The following is a 24,884-nucleotide window of genomic DNA, read 5'->3' as shown; positions in this document are numbered from 1 at the left end:
AAGCAATGATGAACTTGCAAAACTAGTGTGTAACTCACCCCGCCATCATAGTCGAGCATAAGTGCAGAACCTGCGACTTCTAGACAACATCTGTCCATCAGATATTTTTCTTCTAGAAATAACATTTTCCTTCACAAAAATGCTCCCCAAACAAAAACTTAGCTATGTTAAAGAAACCTTGAAAAGCACATCAAGTACTGTTCCACTACATGATGCTAAGAATGATATGATTCAGAAAATAAGGCCTCCTTTGGTTTGGAGGAATTTTGTAGGAATCTCATAGGATAAGATTTCTATAGGAAAATTTCTTTTGGAGCCCTTTATTGGTAGGAATAGAATCTTATTCCTACGTAGAAATTCTTTGTATCCTCCATATTCCCTAGAAAAATAAACATTAGCCTAGACTCAATGAAAAAAAATCATATGACGTGAACCAAAGGGTATCTTCTTTCCTATTCATAAAATTTGAGATACAAGTCATCTTATTTTCCATGATTTTTCTATTCTTATAATTTTCCAACCTATGAACCAAAGAAGGCTTAAAAGAGTTAATCATATGGCTAGTCAATGATAAGGTCAGTCCACCCTTGGTCTTCCTCTTTTGTCTTCTTCGCCTACCTTCTCCATGTATGTAGCGGCCACGGGAGAGCAGCGACTGACTCACTCTCGCTGGGTCACTCGTCTCTCTTTCGCGGGTCATCACGCCACACACACTAAGAAATTCGTTGTATTTTTGTGCAAACGAGAAAACATGTGAAATTATACAGATAATAAGTTTAGGATAATGTGAAAATAAAATAAAAGTAAATGTAATTGCGCTTAACATATTTTGATCTTAAAAACAAAGAATATACATATTCCCTCTATTCCAAATTATATGATGTCCACCCTGGCCCCTATGAAAGCTACGTCACCTGTTGGCACTAATGAGCACTATCACCTCTGTCGTTGTACACTTCAGTGAACTTCTTGGACAATGTCTATCAATGAGAGAATATATATTTTATTGTGAAACAATATAGCTTTCACATAAAAAGAATACAAATAAAAATCATGTGTGTTGCAAGGAAACAAGATCGTCTGGAAACAAAATAGGGGCGCACGGTACAAACGCCCCACCCCTAAAACTAAAACACCAGCAATCTAGGTTCCAAACAAGCAATGATGACCTTGCAAAACTAGTGTGTAACCCACCCCGCCATCATAGTCGAGTATAAATGCAGAACCTGCGACTTCTAGACGACATCTGTCCATCAGAAAATTTCCATTTTCTTTCTAGAAATAACATTGTACAACAACAACAAAAACAACAACACCAACAACAACAACAACAAAGCCTTTAGTCCCAAACAAGTTGGGGTGGGCTAGAGGTGAAACCCATAAGATCTCGCGACCAACTCATGACTCTGGCACATGGATAGCAAGCATCCACGCACCCCTGTCCATAGCTAGTTCTTTGGTGATACTCCAATCCTTCAGGTCTCTCTTAACGGACTCCTCCCATGTCAAATTCGGTCTACCCCGACCTCTCTTGATATTCTCTGCACGCTTTAGCCGTCCGTTATGCACTGGAGCTTCTGGGGGCCTACGCTGAATATGCCCAAACCATCTCAGACGATGTTGGACAAGCTTCTCTTCAATTGGTGCTACCCCAACTCTATCTCGTATATCATCATTCCGGACTCTATCCTTCCTCGTGTGGCCACACATCCATCTCAACATACGCATCTCCGCCACACCTAATTGTTGAACATGTCGCCTTTTAGTCAGCCAACGCTCAGCGACATACAACATTGCGGGTCGAACAACCGTCCTGTAGAGCTTGCCTTTTAGCTTTTGTGGCACTCTCTTGTCAAAAAGAATGCAAGCTTGGCGCCACTTCATCCATCCGGCTTTGATTCGATGGTTAACATCTTCATCAATATCCCATCCTCCTGCAACATTGACCCCAAATATCGAAAAGTGTCCTTCTGAGGTATCACCTCCCCATCAAGACTAACCTCCTCCTCCTCACACCTAGTAGTACTGAAACTGCACAAAAAATCTCCCCAAACAAAAACTTAGCTATGTTAAAGAAACCTTGAAAAGCACATCAAGTATTGTTCCACTGCATGATGCTAAGAATGATATGATTCAGAAAATAAGGCCTCCTTTGGTCTGGAGGAATTTTGTAGAAATTTCATAGGATAAGATTTTTGTAGGAATTTTTTTATCCCTTTATTTATTGGTAGGAATAGAATCTTATTCCTACGTAGAAATTCTTTGTATCCTTCATATTCCCTAGAAAAATAAACATTAGCCTAGATTCAACGGAAAAAATCATATGACATGAACCAAAGGGTATCTTCTTTCTTATTCATAAAATTTGAGATACATGTCAATTTTATTTTGCATGATTTTTCTGTTCTTATAATTTTCCTATCCTATAAACCAAAGGAGGCTTAAAAGAGTTAATCATATGGCTAGTCAATGATGAGGTCAGTCCACCTTTGGTCTTCCTCTTTTGTCTTCTTCGCCTACCTTCTCCGTGTATGTAGCGGCCACGGGAGACTGACTCACTGTCACTGAGTCACTAGTCTCTCTTTCGTGGGTCATCACGCCACACACACTAAAAAATTTATTGTATTTTTGTGCAAACGAGAAAACATGTGAAATTATACGAATAATAAGTTTAGCGGATAATGTGAAAATAAAATAAAAGTAAATGTAATTGTGCTTAACATATTTTGATCTTAAAAGCAAAGAATATGCATATCCCCTCTGCTCCAAATTATATGATGTCCTAACTTTCTTTGATTCAAATGTGTATATCCGCATTTTAATATGTTTGTCCACTCATTTCAGTCCTCATGTAGTCCATATAGAAATATCAGAAACATATTATAAAAGTGAAGGAGGGAGTACAATAGTTACTAAATTAGGTTCACATTTGACTTCTGATTCAAATTTAAATGAGTAGCCCGGTGCATGTAGCTCCCACTTACAGTAGTCCGGAGAAAGGTCCGACCACTTTGGATCTATCATACGCAATATTTTCCTACATTTCTACATGAAACTGTTTCCAAGACTCCCGTGACCTAGTGGTCACCAAGGCTCCTCTTCATGTCTGGACAAAATTCTTATTCACGCTATGTTAATTTTTCCTTTGCCAATTACTCTTTCCGTTCAGAAATACTTGTCATTGAAATGAATGTATCTAGATATGTTTTAGTTATAGATACATCAATTTTCATTCATTTTGATGACAAGTAATTCCGGATGGAGGGAGTAGTAATATACGAACCACCTTCCACATTAAGAAACATTGGGAAAAAAAATACCTAAAGCACTTTTCACTGCACGGTGATAAGAAATGATAAGGAAATAAAGAGTTAACCATATGGCTAGTCAATGGCTGGTCAATGATAAAGTCCACCCTTCGGTCTTCCTCTTCGGTCTTCTTCCCCTTCTCCGTGTCCATATGTAGCTGCCACGGGAGAGCGGCGACTGACTCACTGAGTCACTGGTCTCTCTGCCGGTCTTCCCACTCCTCGGCCATCCCGTCCACCGCAAATCCATCGCAGCTACCGCCGGCGGGGAGCATCTCTCCTTCGCCGCCCGCCGTCCGGCGCCGTAGTGACGGCCGGCCGCCGCCAGATCTGGGGTCAGGCGAGAGAAGGAGACCCACCAATCTCGAATCCACCATTTCCCTCTCTGCGTAACAGAGGGATTCGGGCGGCGCGCGCATCGCCATTGCTCGGGACTCGGGAGCTCTAAGCCAGGTACACACAGAACACAGTCCCGTAAATGGCGCCTGGTTAATTTAATTTGCGAATGCCGATTCTAAGCCATGACCCGCTCATCTCACAGATCGAGACAGCCAGCCAGCCAGCCAGCCATGGCGGACCTGGCGGTCGGGCTGTCCAAGACGGTGGTGGCGGAGGCGCTGACCAAGGTGCAGTCGGCCATCGACGAGGACAACAAGCTCCGGCACAAGGCGCAGCGGGACCTGGTGACCATCACCCTCGAGTTCGAGATGATGCAGTCCTTCCTGAACGTCGCCAACGGCGGGAGGGCCGCCGCCATGAACAACCTGGTGAGGACCTGGGTGAGGCACGTCCGCGAGCTGGCCTACGACCTGGAGGACTGCGTGGAGTTCGTCGTCCACCTGGACGGCAAGCCGGTCTTCTGGCGCCGCCTGCTCCCGGCGTGCGTGGTCGGCCCGCTGCCGCTGGACCAGGCGGTGGCGGAGATAGAGGTCATCAAGGGCAGGGCCGAGGAGCTGAGCGCCTGCTACTCGCGCTACAGCTGCATCGGCGAGCCTGTCTCCAACCTCGTCATGCTGCAGCAGCAACAGGCTTCCGGCCGGGCCGCCGGCGCAGCAGCGGCCGACATGCTAGTCGAGGCACGGGATTCGGCGAAAAGGCAGCAATTCCTGGGCGATCTCGCCCAGTTGATCACCAACAAGGATAAAGACCTTCAGGTGATCTCGGTGTGGGGAACATGCGGTGATCTTGGGACAACCTCCATCATCAGGAAGGCGTACAATGATCCGGAGATCTGCCGGAGCTTCGCCTGCCGCGTCTGGGTGAAGCTCATGCATCCTTTCAATCCCCACGAGTTCGTGCGGCGGTTCATGGCACAGGTCTACGCTGCAGACGCTTGCGTCGACAAGGAAGGAGCAGATGTGGGTGTACATGTCCTGACGAAAATGGAGGCCATGCAGGAAGATGTGGGTGTGCTCAGACGTGAGTTTGTGCAGGAAGTCAACACCAAGACTTACCTCGTTGTGTTGGAGAACCTAACTGACATGGTAGATTGGGATGCTGTGAGGACGTTCCTACCTGACATGAAGAATGGCAGCTGGATCATCGTGTCGACGCAGCAATTTGAGATTGCAAGCCTGTGTATCGGACATGCTTACCAACCCCTGGAACTCAAGCAGTACTCACCTGAGCACTCGGTTTGTGCATTCTTCAAGGAGGTAATTAATTAGGCATGAAACAACATCAGTTACGTTTGCGAAATATTTTTAACTTTTTTTTTCATTTTACTTGGCAGTTTAATCTGGACATGATCACAATACCAGTAACTACCTTCGATCATTTTTGTACATGTCTTCGTCGATATATGCAAATAAATGTGAAGAGAAACCTATGGTAGAATTGTCATCTGCCATGTCTAGTTAGTAGTACTATAACATTAGCTAATTAAACTTTAGAAGCTCCACTGCACTTAATGAATTGCTTAATCTTTGATCATCAGAGCAGAGTTGATCACATCAACAATGAATTCTTTTCATATGATGGTTAACAATGGATAATTTTTTGGCTGGTATTGAATGGAACACCTACAACTGTATTGGTTTGTCCTGTAATATTAACCACACCACATGCAAGCAAACAGTGATTTAGCCTCATATCATCAACTTTATTAGTAGTACTCAAGATTTGAACCAAGAAGTGTTTATTAGTTGGTGCAGTTTTGTAGCTCCAACGATGAGCCAGACAACATCCCAATTGGTCGATATAATTTCTGTAAAGTTGTCATGTTTCACATGGTGTGAAAATTTTAAATTTTGAAAGGAACTTATAATGTGAACACTGAAACCTGGACCTGCCACTGAATGCAATAAAGATATCCTTACTATAAATATACATCAATGTCCACTAAGTCCACTAAGAACTCCAGTTTCACAAACAATTATGTTCAAATGCACAATTTAACACAACCTTAATTCACATGTTTAACCGAGTTAGACACCGTTTAATTCTAGCAAGACTCCTTTTCTACCCCCCAGGTCCCATGTGTCAAAAAGTATGGTCATATTCACCGTGGATGTAGCTTCTTTTGCAAGAAATAGATAGCTAGCCAAGGAAATATATTTTAAGTTCTGTATGTACCTTGCCTCAGTCCTTGTGTGTTAACATCTCTTCCCACATCCAGGGTTCTCAAGACTATGGACCCAAAGAAGAGAAACCAGTGGTGTGTGAAGTGAGCTCAAATTTGTCCTTGGAAAAAATTCCCTCCTCCAATATTAAAGGGATTGAGGACTGGATGGAAAATTATCCCCTTGTTGGACGTGAGTTAGAAATGAATGAGCTTCGCAGCTATACAGCCAGGGCACGTTTCAGCAATTCTCCAGTTATCTCTGTTTGGGGGATAGCTGGCATTGGGAAATCAGCTCTTGTTAGAACCTTGTACTATGACAGAATGCTTCACAGCAACCAATTTAACAAGTACAGTTGGGTGGATGTATCACATCCATTCAATTTAAGGGATTTTTCTCGGAGCTTACTTTTGGATCATCATTCAGAAAAGGATCCCATTAAAGAGTGCCGGGAGCTACTGAGCCAAAACCAGTGTCTCGTGGTTATTGATGATCTCCAGTCCAAAGAAGAATGGGACTTAATACAGTCTGCATTGGTATCTAGACCTTCTTCAAGTGTTATCATTGTTATTACAACTGAAGCCAGCGTTGCCACATATTGCACAAATAACGAAGGGCAAGTATTTAATGTCAAAGGTCTAGAAGCTGTAGCGGCCATGGATCTCTTCAGGAAAGAGGTGTGTTTTCTTACAAGCTATATTATGTAGCTTCTCTTTGTTCTTTGAGGGAGCTACAATATTTAGCTAGCTCCTTGGACGTATGCTGTCACAAACATAACACTTCATGCATGAGTTTGCTTCGTCCTCCTTCACTCACAGAATCAAAACTAAGGACTGCGCTTCGGTGCCTTAAGGCACCTGCCTTTGTGCCTATGACATGTGGGCCCAACAGGTGCCTGGCCAACATGCCAGGGACCCAAAGGCAGGTGCCTTTACGGCACTGAAGCTGCCTCCCAAAACTATATATGTTAGCCTATGTACATTGGATGCACAGAACCAACAGTTATTAAATGAGTGCATTTGCATATCCAGAATGTCAGCCTGGAGGCTCTAAACATTTTAAATATACGTGGAAAATAATAATTCAAAACGGTAGCTGATGTTCAACTTTGATATAATGTGTCCTCATGTCACTTGCAGAAAAATTAAAATATTACAAATGAGTGCATTTTGTATATCCAAAACGACATCCTGGAGGCTCTGCACATTTTCAATATATGTGGGAAAAATCAAAACAGTCGTTGATGTTCAACTTCTATATAGTGTGTCCTCATGTCACTTGCAGAAAAATAAATAAATAAAGTATGATGTTCTGTGAACCGTTAAAATAATAGAGCTCGAATCGTTTTATGTATGAAGAAAGATCTTGCCTTTCATGTACAATATTCATGTATTTTTCATGTGCAAATGGTATACTATGGTGTATATCTACAACAATTAATGTATTTTTAACATGTGCAAATCATATTTAAGAAGCTTTGGAATGTGTAAAATATTATGGATGGGTAAGTAAGTAAGTAAACAACGGTAATATCAATAGAAGAAGACGTAGTCTCTAACATGTACAATTTTAAAGTTTATCTTTTATTTCAATTAAATATGACATCATCATATTATGACTACCTTTTCCTGATTGATTTCGTGTATCAGATAGTTTGTGTGTTTAGTTGTTAAAGTTAGAGAAGTATTAATGTGCACATTTTCTAATATGACATTGTTTAACTAGGGGTGGCTGTTTCTCCAAGGCGAATTTATTGTTCGTGATTTATAGGTTAACTTACAAATGTGTGGATGGATAATTTCATTTGTTTCTGCAAATGGTCATTAAACTTACGCATGCATGTACCATACTATTTGCAGAAATTGTAGATTGCTCACTACATTCTACAACCAAAATATTGGAATTTAATTAACACTTACCATGCTAATTAACTGATGTTGACTAATGTTAAAATTGTTTGAACAATAGGTACATAGGAAGAATCCTTCATCCCCTTTAAAGGACCACGAAGATGTGGAGCTAGAAGAGCTTATTTTGAAGTGTGGAGGTCTTCCCAAAGTGATAGTTTCTATAGCTGCCTTATTGGCCACACAGACAGTAACATTGATGGATACTGTTCGCTCATTGAATCAAAAATTTATGCAGCATCTAGAGACCAATCCGGATTATGAGTGTCTCAAGGGCCTGTTTGATTGGATGCACTCGTACTTCCGTACTTGCCCAGATTCACTCAAGCCATGCATCTTCTACCTGTCAATTTTTCCTCGGCACCACGGCATTCGGCAAAGGCGACTAGTAAGGAGGTGGATTGCAGAAGGTTACTGTAGAGACAGTGATGAAGAATCTGCTGTTGACAGAGGGGAGAACTTCTTCTCCAAGCTCCTCGAGCTGAGCATAATTCAGCAGATACCACAGTTAGTCACCACTGCATACAATGACACCAGCATGGTCTCGTGCCAGGTCAATGGCTTCATCCGCGAGTACATTGTCTCGCGCAGAATGGAAGAGAACCTTGTGTTTGAACTCGGGCCCAAGTGCGTCCTAACCACCCACCGCACAGGGAGACACCTTATCATATTGCGAGACTGGGACAGAGACAAGATTGTGTTTGAGAGCATCGACTTCTCACGGCTACGCTCGCTGACAGTGTTTGGAAAGTGGGAATCATTCTTCGTCTCCAAAAGTATGAGGCTGCTTCGGGTGCTTGATCTGGAGGACGCACTGGGTGTAAAGGATGAAGATCTTGAGAAGATGGTGAAGCGGCTGCGTCGCCTGAAGTTTCTCTCTTTACGAGGATGCGGTGAGATATTCCATCTGCCAAGCTCGCTCGGCGATCTCAGGCAGCTCCAGACTCTGGATGTGAGGCACACCTCCATACTCAAACTGCCAGCGAGCATCACAAGGCTACAGAAGCTGCAGTATATCCACGCCGGCACCACCGTCCGAGCATCAGCGCTGCCTGCCCCATCCAGCAGGTTGCCAAAGTTCCACAGACGCCGCAGCCTGTTTGGTATCAAGGTGCCCAAAGGGATCGGAAAACTGACGGCGCTGCACACGCTCGGCGTCGTCGACGTCGGTGCTTCAGGAGGGAAGGCCGTCGTGGAAGAGCTCAGGAAACTCACCCAGCTGCGCAAGCTCGGAGTGTCTGGCATTAGTAGGCATAACAGCAAGGACTTCTTCTCTGCAACCTCAGGCCTTGTGCATCTGGAATCCTTGCTGGTGCGGCTGGGCAAGGACAGCCAAGGCTGCCTGGACGAAATCACCCTGCCATGGGAGAACCTCCGGAGCCTCACACTCCACGGGCTTCAAGACAAGCTGCCACTATCAGAGAACCTCAGCAAGCTCATGAAGCTGGATCTGGAGATGGACGCCTTAAAGGAAGACGACATCGAGTTCCTAGCCAACCTATCGGAGCTATGCATCCTGCGTCTCCGAGTCGGACAGCTTCAGGATGGTAAGCTCCATTTTCACGCCAAGATGTATGGGGAGGAGCTGGTCACCTTCAAGAAGGTGAAGATCCTCGAGATCGCCTCCGGCGCCAGCGAGCTACACGTGACCTTCGGGTCGAGGTCGATGAAGAGCCTCGAGCTGCTGAAGATCGACTGCTCCAGCGCGTCGTACCATCTCACGGGCCTGAATTTTCTGTCCGAGCTCAAGGAGGTCTTGCTCCAGGGTACCAATGATGAGGCGATCAAGAGCAACTTGGAGAGCCAGCTTGCCAACCATCCCAAGGCGCCTACCGTGAAGCTGGAGGAACTGCCGCGTTCATCCTGAAGGGTTGACGCCATCTCTGTTTATTTCACTTGTTTTCGCTTACCACGAGCTCTGATCCAGTCGCTGCAATCAGTCCTTCAGCTTGTTTACCTTTGTTTTTTTGTGCATCAGTACTGTTGTTGAAATCTTGACTGTTACAAGTTACAACCATGTGTTCCTTGAGAAATGTACTACGTTCAATTCTCATATGGGTACTTGGATACGTGCTCATCTTCAAGGTGAGGCATGGTCGATGTGAATGCTGATGTTGGGAACGAGCCTGTTACCAGCAATATAACATCATCTTGCTGGGGAGGCCTCGGCAGGGCCCGAGCACCCAGACTCTGCTGTCATGTGCCACAACTCACACCATGCCTTCGCTGTCTCCAGCTTTGTGTCCGCCACCAATGTGCCACGCTCCTCCATCGACCTTCGCCGCCGCCGCGGCAGGCCGGAACCGACGGGGATGCCCCATCCAGGGTCTAAGGAATCCGCCGTCCAGCCACTGCCGCACGTGCCACGAACATATCTTTCAGATGCAAACACATTTTGAGCCATGTTACCACTGCTCAAAATAAAATGAGCCTGGAGTCCGCCACATCACCCATCAGCCAGTACACAGCTAACAGTCTTGGTACCGGGCACAATGGAACTTGCTGGTTTGGCACCTGTAGAACCATTGTCCAAAAACATTTATCATTTGGAGCATCCGAACCAGAGTCTGAGACATCATAGGGTCCCCATATGCAAATCGAACAAACTCAAGCTTGAGATGCAGAATTTCAAATAAACCAGTGTCTAGGGTAAAACAAAAAAGGAACTTTCCAGGAAAAATTCCTTGGTTCCAAATGGTGCATTAAAAAGAAAATTTACATTTCCATCTTCCTCTGACACAAATGTATGTATTGCACAGTGCTCCATCCAAACAAACTATCGGTTCCAGATTATTGCATCAACACAATGACCTCAGATACCTCTGCCTACATAGGATTCACAAAGCCAGACACAGAGCCTTTAAAAATTAGCATTGGTTCAAATCTCGATCAGCAGCACAGAATCGATGCGATCTCTGGACCCTAGGTATGCTCATCTGGTTGCGCATAGACAAATGGTGCCCATTAATTCGAGCATCATAGATGTACGGACCTCGATAAATTGCGGCCCATGTAAGACCTGTACCGAAGGCACGGACACTTCATGATCCTTTCAGCACAAACACCAACATGGCAACAACAGTAAGAAATGGTTAGATTTGCAGGGTCAACCAAATGCCTGTGCAGATCATGTGTATCTGCCAGACTGTCACCAACTCAACCAAATGCCTCTGCAGATCATGTCTACTCAGAGTGTAGACATGAACTGTACAGATCATGATGAATTGCTTTATCTGTGAAATAACTGCAGAGATGTATGCATTTTCTGACAGTAAACTCAATGAAAAGATGGCTGGATTGGTATAATCACTCATCAACAAACTGGTTGTTGTTTACCACCAGATCGTCTCTTGCTTCACCACCACCCTGGATCGCAAAAATGTACCGACTTTGTGAGAAATCATGCTGAGACAGTACATGATAAGAGAACTATATAACAAAACTAACTTTATGGTAGTTATATTCATTTCGTAATGCAAAAATAATTCAAAGACAAGTCAAGTGCAAATGCTTTGTAACATGCAATGCTCCTATAATATAGGGATTCTGACAGTATGGAAAACTTCAGATTCCAGATCGAACAAGCACCGGTATGACTTCCTGTGAGCATGCAGCAAATCTGGCCAACCAGATTTCAGCTACTCAGAGTGCAGAAATGAGTCTCCCAAGGGTTTATAGGGGCAAGTGCACACACATGCGCAGCAGTTAAAACATAAACTTTCATGTAACTATTTTCCAATTTTTTTAGTTTTTTTGTGCAGCACCTCGTTATGCGCAGCTGACGAACTTCGCCTTCTGACTTCCAGTTCGATGCCTATGGAGGAACATCAGCATTTTCATGGTTGCATACAGAAACTTTCGTGTAACTATTTTCCAGTATTTTTAGTTTTTTGTGCAGCTGACAAACTTCGCCTTCTGACTTCCAGTTCGATGCCTATGGAATCAACATTTTCATAGTTGCATTAGTTAATAGATCAACCATTAGATCTCCCAACCTAGTAGATACTAACCTAGTTGACAAGTTTTTTCATACTCCTTCCAAAGATTCATCTATAACAAACCTAACTGTTACACAATCTCACAAATGCGGCATCTTTCAGAGGATCCACCGAACAAGCAGTATACATTTCTTTTCTTTTTGAGAGAGAGAACAACCAGTAGACAACAGAAGTCTGAATGCAAGAAACTGCACATATCTGAAAGTTAGTGCAGGGCTTGGAACTGCAACAAATGATTCTGAATTGTGACCGGGTGCTGGAGGAGATGAAGATAATCACTGACCTAGATGTGAGACGTACAAATTTAGAGGGCTTGGGAAAGCAAGATGCTTTATGACTGAGTTCACATATTGAAATAGTCAGTGGATCTAGTGATTTGATATGTAAAAGTAAAACTGTGCCACAACAAAGAATGAAAGTAATAAAAGCCATCCATCAGTCTCATATACTTCTTCAACTTGCTGGAGAACCAGCCTAGTCTGCCAGAAGCCACGGTACGGTAGGCCCCGCCACTCACAGGTTGTTGCCATGATAGAGCCCTAGAACCATTAGTCAACTCAGCTCAGTCACTGCTCAAGCTTTAAATGAACCATTAGTCCACTCAACTCGATCACTGCTCAAGCTTTAAATGAAGCCCAGTCATCAAGATTTTTTATACCCGCCTGCTTCACAATTGTCTCCAGTTTCTTACATCTTCCGAGAATAATTACTATTAAAGTTCACCCTGTTTAGTCTTGGACCAACTAATCTCCCCTGCACCTCTTTCCACATAAGCCCTAATCTCCCCTGCACCTCTTTCTACATATAAGCCCGCCCATAACATTAACGAGCAGCACAATCACACTGCGCCCAGTCCCAGTGCTCCCTCTCTTAACACCACCAAAGCCATGGGCCAGGCTAGGGCTTACCTCCTAGCCTCCCTAGCGGCATTCTACCTCGTCGCCCTGGCCACCCCTCAGGTCACTGCCGACATCACCGACGAGGTCAATCTCCTGTGGGGCAAGTGCAACGTTGTCCGTGATGGCGCCGGCCGACAGACTGTCGCGATGAGTCTCGACCGCAGCACAACCTCCGGATTCAGCTCGAAACTCAAGTACCTCTTTGGGAGGATTGACATGGAAATCAAGCTCATGCCCGGGAACTCAGCCGGCACAGTGACAACATTTTATGTAAGTGATGGACTGATTAACGTCGTTCGTGTCAACTTGTCAATACTAAGACTAACCATCTTGCATTGCAATCTGGGAACAGATGATGTCGGAGGGACCATGGCAATACCACGATGAGATCGACCTTGAATTCTTGGGGAACAGCACCGGCAACCCCTACACCCTGCACACCAATGTGTATGCTAGAGGCGTAGGCAGCAGAGAGAAGGGGTACCGGCTTTGGTTTGATCCCTCCCAGGACTTCCACACCTATAGCATCATTTGGACCCAACAATACATCCGGTGAGCCCCACTCCTATCTACTCGATTCTTGTTCAACCTAATACCTGCTTAGCTAAGCTAACCCCTCCTATCTAAATAGCATCTGGTTCCAAATGAAGCATGAATGCTCAGTTTAGTCGGACATGTTAAATAATTTTTAGATCGAAAAGGTATTTGCATGCACTAAGCCTAGCTCATATGGATGTTGCTGGGTTGCAGAATCCTTGTCGATAACAAGCTGCTCCGGCAGATCAAGAACCAGATGATGTTTGGTGCCCCCTATCCAAACTATCAACCAATGAGGGTGTACAGCACCATCTGGAATGCAGATGACTGGGCGACACAGGGTGGGCGGGTCAAGACTGACTGGTCACTAGCGCCGTTCACAGCATACTTCCGGAACTACAAGGCCACCGCCTGTTCTCCAAGCTCCAAGGCCTGTAGCCAGAGCTCCCCTGGTTCGTTCGGCACGGAACTGGACCAGACGCAGCAACAGCAACTGAAGGAGGTGGCTGCCAACTCCAAGGTCTATGATTACTGCGATGACTCAAAGAGGAGGATTGGGTCCCCCAAGGATTGTGAGTCACAGTAGAAGTGATTCAACTAGCAGATACAAAAGAAAAGGTGCATTGGATTATTTAGTCCATTTTTTCGGAACATGAACATTGTATTCAGTTTACTTGCGTAGGTACCATGATTGCTGCTGTACCTTCATAGATAACTGGCAAGCTCAACAATGGTAAAAACAACTTCAGCCCTTTTTTAGTGTGTTTTTTTTCCCGATAAAGGGTGCTTTCTATTGACTCATAAGGTCATATCAAAGGTATAGGCACAACGAGCACACACCTGGCCTCTGCATTACTAGGATGCAGACATCCAACAGCAACGCACACACAGTGGATTACACACCTGCAAAGAGCACAGTCCATCTTAAAAGATCACCCACTCATGTTTTTCCGGCGCATCTCGTGGACGGTCTCATGTAGGATAACTGCTCGATGTTTCTTCCTTGCATGAATGTAGTTTGAGACAGGTGGACCACGTGGTCAGCCGCCGCGTTGAGGCTATCTGTGGCTACCTTTATGAAAATTTTCAAACTGACTCTCAGGAGACAAATCGGCCTGTGTGGGTGTGGGGTACAGACGAGCTCGTGGTCAGCCGCCGTGTTGAGCCTATCTGTGGCTACCTTTATGAAAATTTTCAAACTGACTCTCAGGAGACAAATCGGCCTGTGTGGGTGTGGGGTACAGACGAGCTCATGGTTGAGCTTGGTTGCCGCCGCCAGGTTCAGGGCGACGGTGTCCATGCCAAGAGGCGGCTTGAGGCATGGGGTGGCTATGGAGGAGGGAGGCGGCAACGAACTACGAGAGCGGGCAGCGTGGTGCAAGATTTAAAGGGGTATTATTGGGTATCAGTTAGAGAACGTTAATTCCCAAAAACGTAAATCAAGATTAGCGTTGCCCTCACGGCGTAATACTAGGTTACTAACATAAAAACAATTTGTTGGAGTTGCCACTTTAAATTTTAGCTCCATATATGTATTGTTCCTGAGACAATGTGTGTGGGGAAGCATGGCAAAGAGATGTATACATACACTAACGTAAATCAAGATTCCTTTTGGGAGCACCTACAGGTCAGACGCCTGATTCTATTTATTTATTTTTGCTTTCAGTCGATTACCTCTCTATCCCAAGTTCCCAACCGTTGGATTTCATGAATTTCAATCCAACGGCTGCGGCTCTTTTTCCTCCTCCCGGCCGATTTCTTCTCCTTCCACCTCCTGCCCCCTACCCCCTGTCTCTCCTCCGCCGGTAACGTCACGGGCGGCTGCGGCGTCCCCGTTTAGAGCTTGGGGCTTTGCCGCTCTCCTCGGTTGCAAAATCAGCTGACGTAATCTCTATTCTTGGGCAAATGAGTAATACAAATGTGGATTCTTTTTAGTTTCAGAATACTTTTCTAGTTCCTAGGTAAGGAGAAGCAGATGTGAAGTGCATGATGGACTGTTACAGTACCGGATTAACATGCAAACAAAAAGACAGGTCGCCGGCCCTCGACGACGTGACATCCATCACTAACCTGAATGAAGGCCCTGCGGCGTGAGAGCGGGCACATTTCCTGAAAGGTTTGGCAGTCTGCGGCATTTAGCAGAAGGATTTAACAGGTACACACAGCACAGAAAAACAGTGCCATCTAATTAACTGCAAATCACAAGCCTGTTGCTGATGGATCAGTTTCAGTGAACACTATAAAGCTCTGTGTTGCCAAGCGTGCGTAAATCAATGTCGCTGCATTCCGACGATACCGTCATGTGGGTCGCGCACAATTTCCCTGTTATCAGGCTACGCGTGCTGGGGGTGCAGACTGCAGTGCCATTTTGCCCTGGCCCAACGACCTATACAGAACACCAATACAGTGCCCTAGGGCTGCACACCACACTGCCCCAGATCCTCCCGAACAACTCGCCGGAGAGGAGCCGCGGGGGCAGCCCAGCCCGGGCCCCAGGGGCGAAACGAATCAGGCGCAGTCACGCGCGCGCGTGCACTCTGGCCGGGAGCAAAACCCTAGGGCAGCCGCCCGCCAGCGCCCCCACGGACTCGAACCAAAACAGTAGAGGACGTCCCCCGAGACCAGGAACACGTCCGGGGCTACACAATAAGCTGGGGATTGTGCGGGGAGGGGAGGGAGGGAGGGAGGGTTGTGCGGGTGCGTACGCGACGATGAGGCTGAGCTGGTGAAGCTGCCGACGCGGGAGTGGCTGGCGCTGGCGGGCTTGTGCGCCGTCACGACGGAGTTCCTCGTGCTCATCCCCGCCGACACTGCCGCCGCCGGAGGAGGCTTCTGGGCTCTGAGCAGCGGAGGAAGGAGAGGGGCGATTCGTTTTTATTATTTTTAGCGGAGAGGGGCGATTCGTTTCCACAGTGGTCGAACGGTCGATTGAGTGGGCCAAGTTTCAGCCGGCCCGCGCTACGTGTAACATGGGCCTGGGCCGTGTTTCATTTGGGCCACATCCATGCGAGGGCGGCCATGGATAGTGGATAATGTGCGTAGAACTGGGCGTGTGGTTATGTTTTCGCCTAAAAAAAACAATCCACGGCCGGACATTTCTCAAACCAAAAAAAAAACATCTACAGTTGGACTTGGTATAAATCCGAGTCCTCAAACGTCTGACCGGTTAAGCCTCAAATTTCTGCATCTACATTCGGATACTTCATACTAAAAATCCTAAATCCATACAAAAACATGCAAAGAAAAATTCCTGCATTCTCGTAGATCAACTAGCCTACTCCTCGTCGTAGATGTCCACTCCCTCCGTGCTCAGCACCGGATACATGAGCGGCAGCCGCAGCTCCAGCTCCTGCGGCTCCTCCTCGGTGGCTTGCGCATCAATCTTCGCTTCGACCTCGTCGAAGAGGGCGTTGGTCGCTGCCCGTTCCTGCCGGATGAACCGCCGGTTGGCCTCCACATAGGGCTCATTCTGGATGGACTCCAGGATGGCATGCTGCTCCGCCATCTCGTTCACTTGGTCGACGGTGAAGTCCGCCTCCGCTTGCTCCATGTTGAAGCCCGAAACCGACGCCAGCTCATGCTCCGCCTCCTCGTCGTCCTCCATCGGAGCCGGTTGCTGCTCCTCTCCCTCCTCATTCGCCGCCCGCTCTTCCTCCTCCTCCACCTGCTCCTTCTCCTCCTCCGGCTCTGGCGAGTCCGGAGGTAGCCCGGCAGTGACGCGAGCGGCATGCGGCGCTTTGCCCGAATTTCCTATTGGATCTCGTACCGACGCTCTGGCATGAGCATGGCGTAGGTGGTTATCTTCCTCCGGACCATGGCGAAGCCAGACAATGTGGGAAGAGAGCTAGAGCGGGAGAGAGGAGGTGGATGGGCTCGGGCTGGCGGCGCGAAGAGGGAGGAGGTGGATGTGATAAGGTTGGGGGACACTGACTATTTTAAATAGCCGAATTTGTCCTTGGGCGTCGAACCGGACTGATGCCATGCGACGTTCACACCCCTACCGAAGGAGACGTCTGTCGGACCGCCGGATTTTCGGGCGATCCCGTGTAGGACTCCGACGTCAGTCCGACGTGGCGGACGCGCCCAGGTGCCCCATATCTGGATTTGAAGGGCGCCGGTCAGCCCAATCGTTTGAGGGCCATTTGAGGCGCCCCTGTGGGTCAAAATTTCATGATCGGTCAGTGCCCGGGCGGCCCGCCCGAGCGTATGAGGCTGGTTTGGGTTGCCCGACTGTAGATGCTCTAAGGTCAACTCCACCGCGTGACCCCATCTTGTCCGGGTGCGTCCATTTGGGGTAAAACGGACGAATAGCGCGGCCCAACGCGCGGCCACAAATGGACAAATGTCTGGAATCCGTCCGTTTTCGACCCATCCCCGACCCAAAGTTGCGCTCGGTTTGGGGTGAAACGGCCGCGCGCGGACGGCCGCGACGCACGCCCTTGTCCCCCCCATGGCCCGCCTGTCGGGGACACTAGCAGTCCCTCCCTCCCAACGCTTCGACCCTATCTCTCTCGCCCCGCCCCGCCGCCAGCGCCGCCGCTATTCTCCGGCCGCCTCCGCACCGCGCAGACCCTGACCGTCCATACCAAACCACGTGTAGACATGGCCGCCACCACGCCCGCGCTTTCGCCGTAGTTTTGACCGTCGATCGGAGGAGGTTTGATCGTCACCGTCTTTGCCGGTGGCAGAGGAGACACGACAGCCGACAACGTACCACGGCGGCCGCGGCAGCTTCTGACGGCTCCAGAGCGGCCAGTAGCCGGCCGACAACCACCCCTGCTGCGTCCAGGTGATCATCGCAGCCTCTTCGCCACCACGCCCGCAAGGTGTTCGACATTTTGCCCACAAAGGTATGGACAGTGGAGATGAGTTCTTCTTCCACCACTTCCTTTGTTCATCGGATGATTCGCCGTCGGATGATGAAGATCTTGTGGTGGCTGCACTGGTCGTTCACGACCACATTCAACGGCAGCTTCCTCGGTACAGGGGGTCAGTCCCTGGCCATGCTCCCAACCTGAACCGCAACAAGGAGAGAGGCCACGCCCTGCTCTATGCCGATTATTTTTCCAACAAACACTACAAGAAATATGTCAACTAGTGACCTTCTGTCAGTGACCCTGGAAGAATTGGTCATAGATCTATGACCATTTCAGACCAATTGGTCAAAAGCTGTTCGGGGGGCTCCAAACCCTAAACCATTGCGACCATTTTAGTCAGAAAGGTCGTAATTTCCTTACACGAAATGGTCACAAAGCAAACAGTACTAGTCCGCTGCCTTATTTCTAGTTGTTAATGACCAATATAGATGGTCATAGCCTTGTAGATTGTGGTGGGTTGTGATGACTAGGTGCCATCTCATCAGTTTTGCCTATGTGTCATGTCCATGTGGCAGTTTTTGCCCTAGGTTGTGAAGCAACATATATTTATGTTATTCCAAAAATTCCCAAGAAATTCTCATAAATGTTTCGGATCATATATTTATCAAATATGTCAAAAACATTCCTTGCCTAGTTCAAAAATAATTCAAAAATATTCATTTTCCTATTCTGTTCAGAGCAGCACTTTGTGAAGGAAGTACCACTTTGGCATTGTCCAAATGGTATCCATTTTCTACAATGCTTTCCTATGCCCAAATAACCATCCTCCACCAAATGCCAGCTCAATTCATTCATTATTTTGAGCCCAGCTTCAACATTCGTATTTATGTCCAATGTGGTACTTTGTAGAGCAAGTACTACCTAGGCTCCTCCTTTTGAGGTGAAAATTTGTGAAGACGGTCTTCTTAGTAACTAATCATCCTCAGCCAAAACTCACGCCCATTAGCCATGTGCATTTCCCGTACCGCAAATCAAACACTTGGCTGCTTATTCATGTTTGAGCATCGATCGGTCTCCTCGTGAGGATCTTATGTTGTGATTTTCTTCCTAGCACCTACCTAGGGAGTGCCTAACCCAGTAGACATGCCTAGGCCGCCCAGAACACATGGCAATGCCACGGTCACGCGGTGACCACGTGGCGAGCATGCGAGCTTACGCGCTCTAGAGTTGGGGCCCTCGGCCACCATCCATACCTCGATGTCTCGCCATCAAACCATGTATTTCTCATTAAATAGATACTTATTTACCTATAAATGATTTTTGGAAAAAATAAAGAGCAAACTATGAGGCAGCTGCAGTTCAAATTTGACCCGCTTCCAACTGAATCGACGGGAATTTGTCTTTTTCACCAGAGGTGGATCAAAACTTTTGACACCCAACCATTTTGTCAATTGTGCATTAAATATATCCTAATATTTTATAAAATTGATTAGGTCCAAATTTGCAACAATTATTTGGTAGGTCCTTAACAAAAAAACCTCATTTGGGGCACTCGGAAAATGGAAAATGGCTCTTGTGTGCAATGAAAGTGAAAACTCCCTTAGGCAACATTGTTTGGAATTCCAATATGCAGCCTTGTGCACAATATGAGATCATTTGAAAAAACTATGCCATGAATGTGGCCATAAGATTGATCATTTGGCTTGAAAGTCATGAATCTTCACGCATGATAGCTCATTTCTGAGAACACTTTTTTAAAATAATTACCGTATTACAAGTTTATTATTTTTCCTGAAAACTTGGTCATATATAATGACACAATGCGAAGGTTTTCCAATTTTTTGGTTTTTTTGAATTTTTTGCGCCCGTTTCAAAATGCGGTCAAAACGGCGGGCTTGACCGTTTCCAGCTAGTGGTTGAATCTTGGAAAACTTTTGATATTTCTCTGATTAAATAGATACTTATGTACCTAGAAATGATTTTTGGAAAAAATAAATAGCAAACTATGAGGCAGCTGCAGTTCAAATTTGACCCGCTTCCAACTAAATCAGCGAGAATTTGTCTTTTTCACCAGAGGTGGATCAGAACTTTTTACACCCAACCATTTGGTCAATTGTGCATTAAATATGGCCTAATATTCTATAAAATTGATTAGGTCCAAATTTGCAACAATTATTTGGTAGGTCCTTCACAAAAAAACCTCATTTGGGGCACTCGGAAAATGAAAAATGGCTCTTGTGTGCAATGAAAGTGAAAACTCCCTTAGGCAACATTGTTTGGAATTCCAATATGCACCCTTGTTGACAATATGAGATCATTTGAAAAAACTATGCCATGAATGTGGCCATAAGATTGATCATTTGGCTTGAAAGCCATGAATCTTCACACATGATAGCTCATTTCTGAGAACATTTTTTTAAAATAATTTCCGTATTACAAGTTTATTATTTTTCCTGGAAATTTGGTCATATATAATGACACAATGCGAAGGTTTTCCAATTTTTATTTTTATTTTTTATGCCCGTTTGAAGATGCGGTCAAAACGACGGGAATGGTCGTTCCTAGCTAGTGGTTGAATCTTATAATTTTTTTTGATATTTCTCTGATTAAATAGATACTTATGTACCTAGAAATTATTTTTTGAAAAAATAAAGAGCAAACTACGAGGTAGCTGCAGTTCAGAATTAACCCGCTTCCAACTGAATCGGCGGAAATTTGTCTTTTTCACCAGAGGTGGATCAAAACTTTTTACACCCAACTATTTGGTAAATTATGCATTAAATATGACCTAGTATTTTAGAAAAATGTTTTGGTGCAATTTTGCAATAATTATTTGGTAGATTCTTCATAAAAAAACATCATTTGGGGCACTCGATAAATGATTAAAAATAGCTAGAAAGATGAAAAATGCGTACAAATTGGTCCTTATCCATAAAATGTGGTCTAATTCTAGTGAAAATTTGTGTGGGGTACCATTTTGCAAAATATTTTTGATAGCTACTTCACAAAATCACTCTAGTTTTTGCACTTGAAAACTCTTTTAAATCATTGATTTTCCGAACCAAATCAGAACCATTCCCACGGATCGATGACATGGCACTCATCCATCCATCCATCCATCTCACCATCCCACATCCATCCGTCCATCCACCCCACCGCAGCACAAAACCTAGCTCACATCACACCCCTTCCCCCATCGCACCCTTCTCCCCCCATCTGCTCGCCGCCGCCGCCACCTCCCGATCCAATCTCACCCCACCGCCTCCCGATCCACCGCCGACCTCGCCGTCATCCTCACTCACCGCCGACCTCGCCGTCCTCCTCACCCACCGCTGCCGACCTCGTCGCTCCCTTCCCTCACCATCTCTCCCTCGTCTCACCTCACCGCGAGCCCCGCAACCCAATCCATCGCCGCCTCCCTTCCAGATCCATCACCGCCACCGCCACCTCCCTCCAGCGGAGCTCGCCGTCGTTCATGGCCTCCCCCACGCCCCCCTCCTCTCGCCCCTTCCCTTCCCTCACCACCCAACCGAACCAACCAGCCCACCAACCCGAAGAGAAAAGCGAGCGGAGGCGAGATGGCGACCGGACGCGAGGCCGGCGAGGCGACGCCGGGGGAGGAGGAGGAGCAGAGGGAGTGGGCGGATCTGACGCCGGTGTGCCTGGCGAAGGCGTTCTCACGGCTGGGCCTGGAGGACCTGTGGCGCGGCGCCATGGCGTGCTGCCGCTCCTGGCGGGCGGCCGCGCGCTCCCGGCCGGCTCTCTTCGCCGTGCTCGACCTCCGCCCGGCTTTCGAGGCCGTCGGCGCTGCACTTCTGGGCGCCGCGCTCGACCCCACCACGCACACCGTCTCTCCCGCAACCACGCGCCGGCCAGGTTCGCCGCCTAGGCGACGGGTGGGAGGATCCGTCAGAGGAGGGGGCGCCGAGGGAGAGGAAGGCGGAGATGGCGCAGAGCACACTGCCGAGAAGCTGCAGAGCCAGGCCTCCCCCGACGACGAGTTCGAGAACGAGAAGTTCGAGCTCCAGAAGGTCAATAATCCCTCTACTTCATAGCCACAACTTCATTCTACTACCGCGGCGTTGTTGATTGCAGATTGCCTGTGTAGTACTGATGCAGCACATGTACACAGCCACAAAAGCTCCCCAATCCCTGTACACAGTGACACTGCAGAACCAAATTAGCATGAACAGAGGGGATTGGATCGAACCAAGCCACACACTGGTAGCTAGTCTAGTACGGACAGTTTGTTATTATCCCATTCGTGCCTAATTTTTTTTTGTAGAATTAGCTACTTACAGAAAGTGGGGAAGGAGACTGATCATATTTGGGGCTGTGTTTGCAGGCGGTAGTAGACTAGTAGTGCAGGCTTAAACTGGAATTCCTGCCTACTAGTGGTTTACTGTACTTTATAGGGTGTCTCCTCAGAGTTGGGATTGATTTTCAGTGACAACGGTTTCGATTACAAATTAGTCTGAATTACCAAAAATAAGCTCTATATTTTATTTTGCCCGCAGGATCTGTTCCATGAGGTTGAAACTGTGGATGTCTACTCTTCCATAAGCTGTCTGGATCTTCATACTCTTGCTGTGCTGGCAAACTCCACCCTGTCCAGCTCAAGGTTCTATTTCTTTGTTTTTCATGTATTTCGGTAATTTTGCTGTGAGGAAATTAACACGATAGCAGTGAGCCTTAACTACCTGAACTTTATGTACCTGATGTAGAATAATGTCACTCTGCATAGTAAGATTCATGATTATTTTCTGGGTTTCACTAATTATTTATACGTTAATTTTATTCTCCTGCATCGCATTGCTGTTCAGAGTTGGAAGAATTTCAATTCCTGATGTAGATCTAGTGCTCAATAGTTTCTGCTTGCTATGCCTCCGAACATCAATGCACATATGTTGGAAGAATTTTGTTTCTTGAACATCAATGCTTGAATTACTTTAGAACATTTCTAATTCCTTTTATAAGTTCTGACCATATTTGATACCTTCTTAAATCTTAATGCTTACCCTGGTTTGTTTCTTTCCAGGTTGGAATGTCTATTGACCCAAAGCTGTTTCTGTCAAACTTCCCAACAGTCTCTTTGATATTAGGTCTCTTAATTATTGGAAAGACACTAGTAGTAACATTTATTGGTAGAGTGTTTGGAGTTTCCACCATAGCTGCTGTTCGGGTTGGTCTTTTGTTTGCACCTGGTGGGGACTTTGATAGCTATGTTCCTCCTCCTCTACTGTTTAGTAGGCAGGCAGAATACCCAAGTACTACTTACTTCTTGAGCATCGCCTACATCAGCCAAAGGCTCTGAAAACTGGTTATTAATCAAAAACTGAATTGTTTTGTTGTGCAATATATTTACACATGAGCCAAACACCCTGATTCTTACTTACCACTATAAATAATTGTCTTCAAAGAGGGGTTGGATTTCCTTTTTGATCTGCAATCTGGATCGCCTAGTAATTACTAGTATGTTTCATTTTGGGGGCAATGTATGTGGTTGTTTCACAGGTACCAACTGTACATTTGATGTGCCTGTGATTGAGCACCAACCAGCTTGTTAGTTTCGCAGGTACTACTTGTTAGTGCATTTCGATCTGAACATGTTGGCATGAGCGTCTCAATTAATTTACAGTAGTATATATATGCACGTTTCATCTTAGTCTCTCGGCAAGTATTTATGAGTGTCTCAATTAATTTAGTATGTTTTTCTATCTGTACTTGGATAGAAAAGCTAAAATCTGTATAGTGCTCCGTGTGTAATACCAAGTTGTTCCTGTTATTTACAAACTGATGTTCTTATACACTGATCCACAACACTTACATTACACATTTGAAATTAATTAAAATACATCTAAACACAGTGCTTCAACACAGATTTATCCTATGATTATACCTGAGACATTAGTTTGTTTTTATGCTTTTGTTTCCCATAGTGCTTCAAGCTTGTTTATTAACTCGATTTGTTGTTATTCTGTTTAACAGGAGCAGAAGCAGCTCATATGACTCTATTGTTGTTCTTGACCTGCTGTTGCTGCTGTTGTAGGAGGAGCACGCCTAGGAGAAGAGAGGTCTCATTCCACTTGTTTGGAAGAGAAGACGATGAAGCATGGTGGTTATCTGGATAATCTGCCTTGTGTTTTGGTTGTACTTTGTACCTAGTTATATTGTATTCTGTAGTAGTCAGCACATTCTGGAGCAGAATCTAGTGAAGTTGTAAAACTGTAAGAAATGTGAGAAATATACTTTGTACCTAGTTCTGTTTCATTTGAAATATTTATCATTTGTGTACTGTGAGAAATGGAAAGCTGATGAGTTCTTTGATAAAAAGCGATGTGGCTCCACTGCTAGAAAAAATCTGACAATTGGGACCCATCTAAAAATTGGACCACAAAAAACCCTTGAAAATAAAAACGAAATGGACCGCAAAAGGCTATGCCTAGAAAATAAAAAGGCCAAATTGTTGGCCAGGCCCATGTAGCTAGAGAAAATATATAGTAAAAAGGCCGAATTGTTGGGCTAGGCCCATGTAGAGAACCGAATTGGACCGGGCTGATCTTGTGCCACATCAGCTTGCCACGCTGGATGCCTACGTGGCCTGGGGAGGTTGCTAGTGACCAAAACACCACAGTGGACATATTTTGGTCATAAACATCTACGACCATTCCAGAAGAAAAGTCGCTATAGTCAGTTTACGACTGCCAGCTTTTGACCTTCTGTTTTTGTCACAAAAAGGTGAAAAATGAAAAACGATGACCTTTCAGTGACCAATAGTGGTGGTCACAAGTTGACATATTTCTTATAGTGAAACTGCTCTTCAAGCCGGATAAATTCCGTCACCATTTTCGAATGGC

At 45.9% G+C, this 24,884-nt stretch overlaps 3 protein-coding genes and 1 long non-coding RNA gene across 4 annotated transcripts; 3 read left to right on the top strand and 1 right to left on the bottom strand.

Annotated features, from left to right (window-relative positions):
- Positions 1 to 3,436: 3,436 nt before the first annotated feature.
- Positions 3,437 to 9,826, top strand: LOC119335663 (disease resistance protein Pik-2-like). The gene is made up of 4 exons (XM_037607763.1): positions 3,437 to 3,761; positions 3,850 to 4,963; positions 5,926 to 6,546; positions 7,838 to 9,826. The coding sequence occupies exons 2-4, from the start codon at positions 3,878 to 3,880 to the stop codon at positions 9,641 to 9,643; spliced, it is 3,513 nt and encodes a 1,170-aa protein (XP_037463660.1). The 5' UTR covers positions 3,437 to 3,761; positions 3,850 to 3,877; the 3' UTR covers positions 9,644 to 9,826.
- A 645-nt stretch (positions 9,827 to 10,471) lies between these two features.
- Positions 10,472 to 16,067, bottom strand: LOC119335665. Its single transcript, XR_005161951.1, has 2 exons — positions 15,916 to 16,067; positions 10,472 to 11,142 (listed from the first exon to the last, which is right to left on the bottom strand). It is a non-coding gene; the product is annotated as an uncharacterized LOC119335665 (long non-coding RNA).
- On the top strand, positions 11,861 to 14,674 carry LOC119335664 (xyloglucan endotransglucosylase/hydrolase protein 24-like). The gene is made up of 4 exons (XM_037607764.1): positions 11,861 to 12,943; positions 13,026 to 13,225; positions 13,424 to 13,782; positions 14,455 to 14,674. The coding sequence occupies exons 1-4, from the start codon at positions 12,662 to 12,664 to the stop codon at positions 14,631 to 14,633; spliced, it is 1,020 nt and encodes a 339-aa protein (XP_037463661.1). The 5' UTR covers positions 11,861 to 12,661; the 3' UTR covers positions 14,634 to 14,674.
- A 5,167-nt stretch (positions 16,068 to 21,234) lies between the features above and the next one.
- LOC119340564 lies at positions 21,235 to 23,720 on the top strand. The gene is made up of 3 exons (XM_037612493.1): positions 21,235 to 22,058; positions 22,545 to 22,648; positions 23,066 to 23,720. Exons 1-3 carry the CDS (start codon positions 21,606 to 21,608, stop codon positions 23,121 to 23,123), a joined length of 615 nt encoding a protein of 204 aa, XP_037468390.1. The 5' UTR covers positions 21,235 to 21,605; the 3' UTR covers positions 23,124 to 23,720.
- The last annotated feature ends 1,164 nt before the right edge of the window (positions 23,721 to 24,884 follow it).

The sequence above is a fragment of the Triticum dicoccoides genome, chromosome 7B, assembly GCF_002162155.2.
Source record: "Triticum dicoccoides isolate Atlit2015 ecotype Zavitan chromosome 7B, WEW_v2.0, whole genome shotgun sequence".
In the NCBI taxonomy this organism is placed as follows: Eukaryota; Viridiplantae; Streptophyta; class Magnoliopsida; order Poales; family Poaceae; genus Triticum; species Triticum dicoccoides.
The sequence above is the reverse complement of the archived record's forward strand: the minus strand, read 5'-3'. Positions and strand labels throughout refer to the sequence as shown.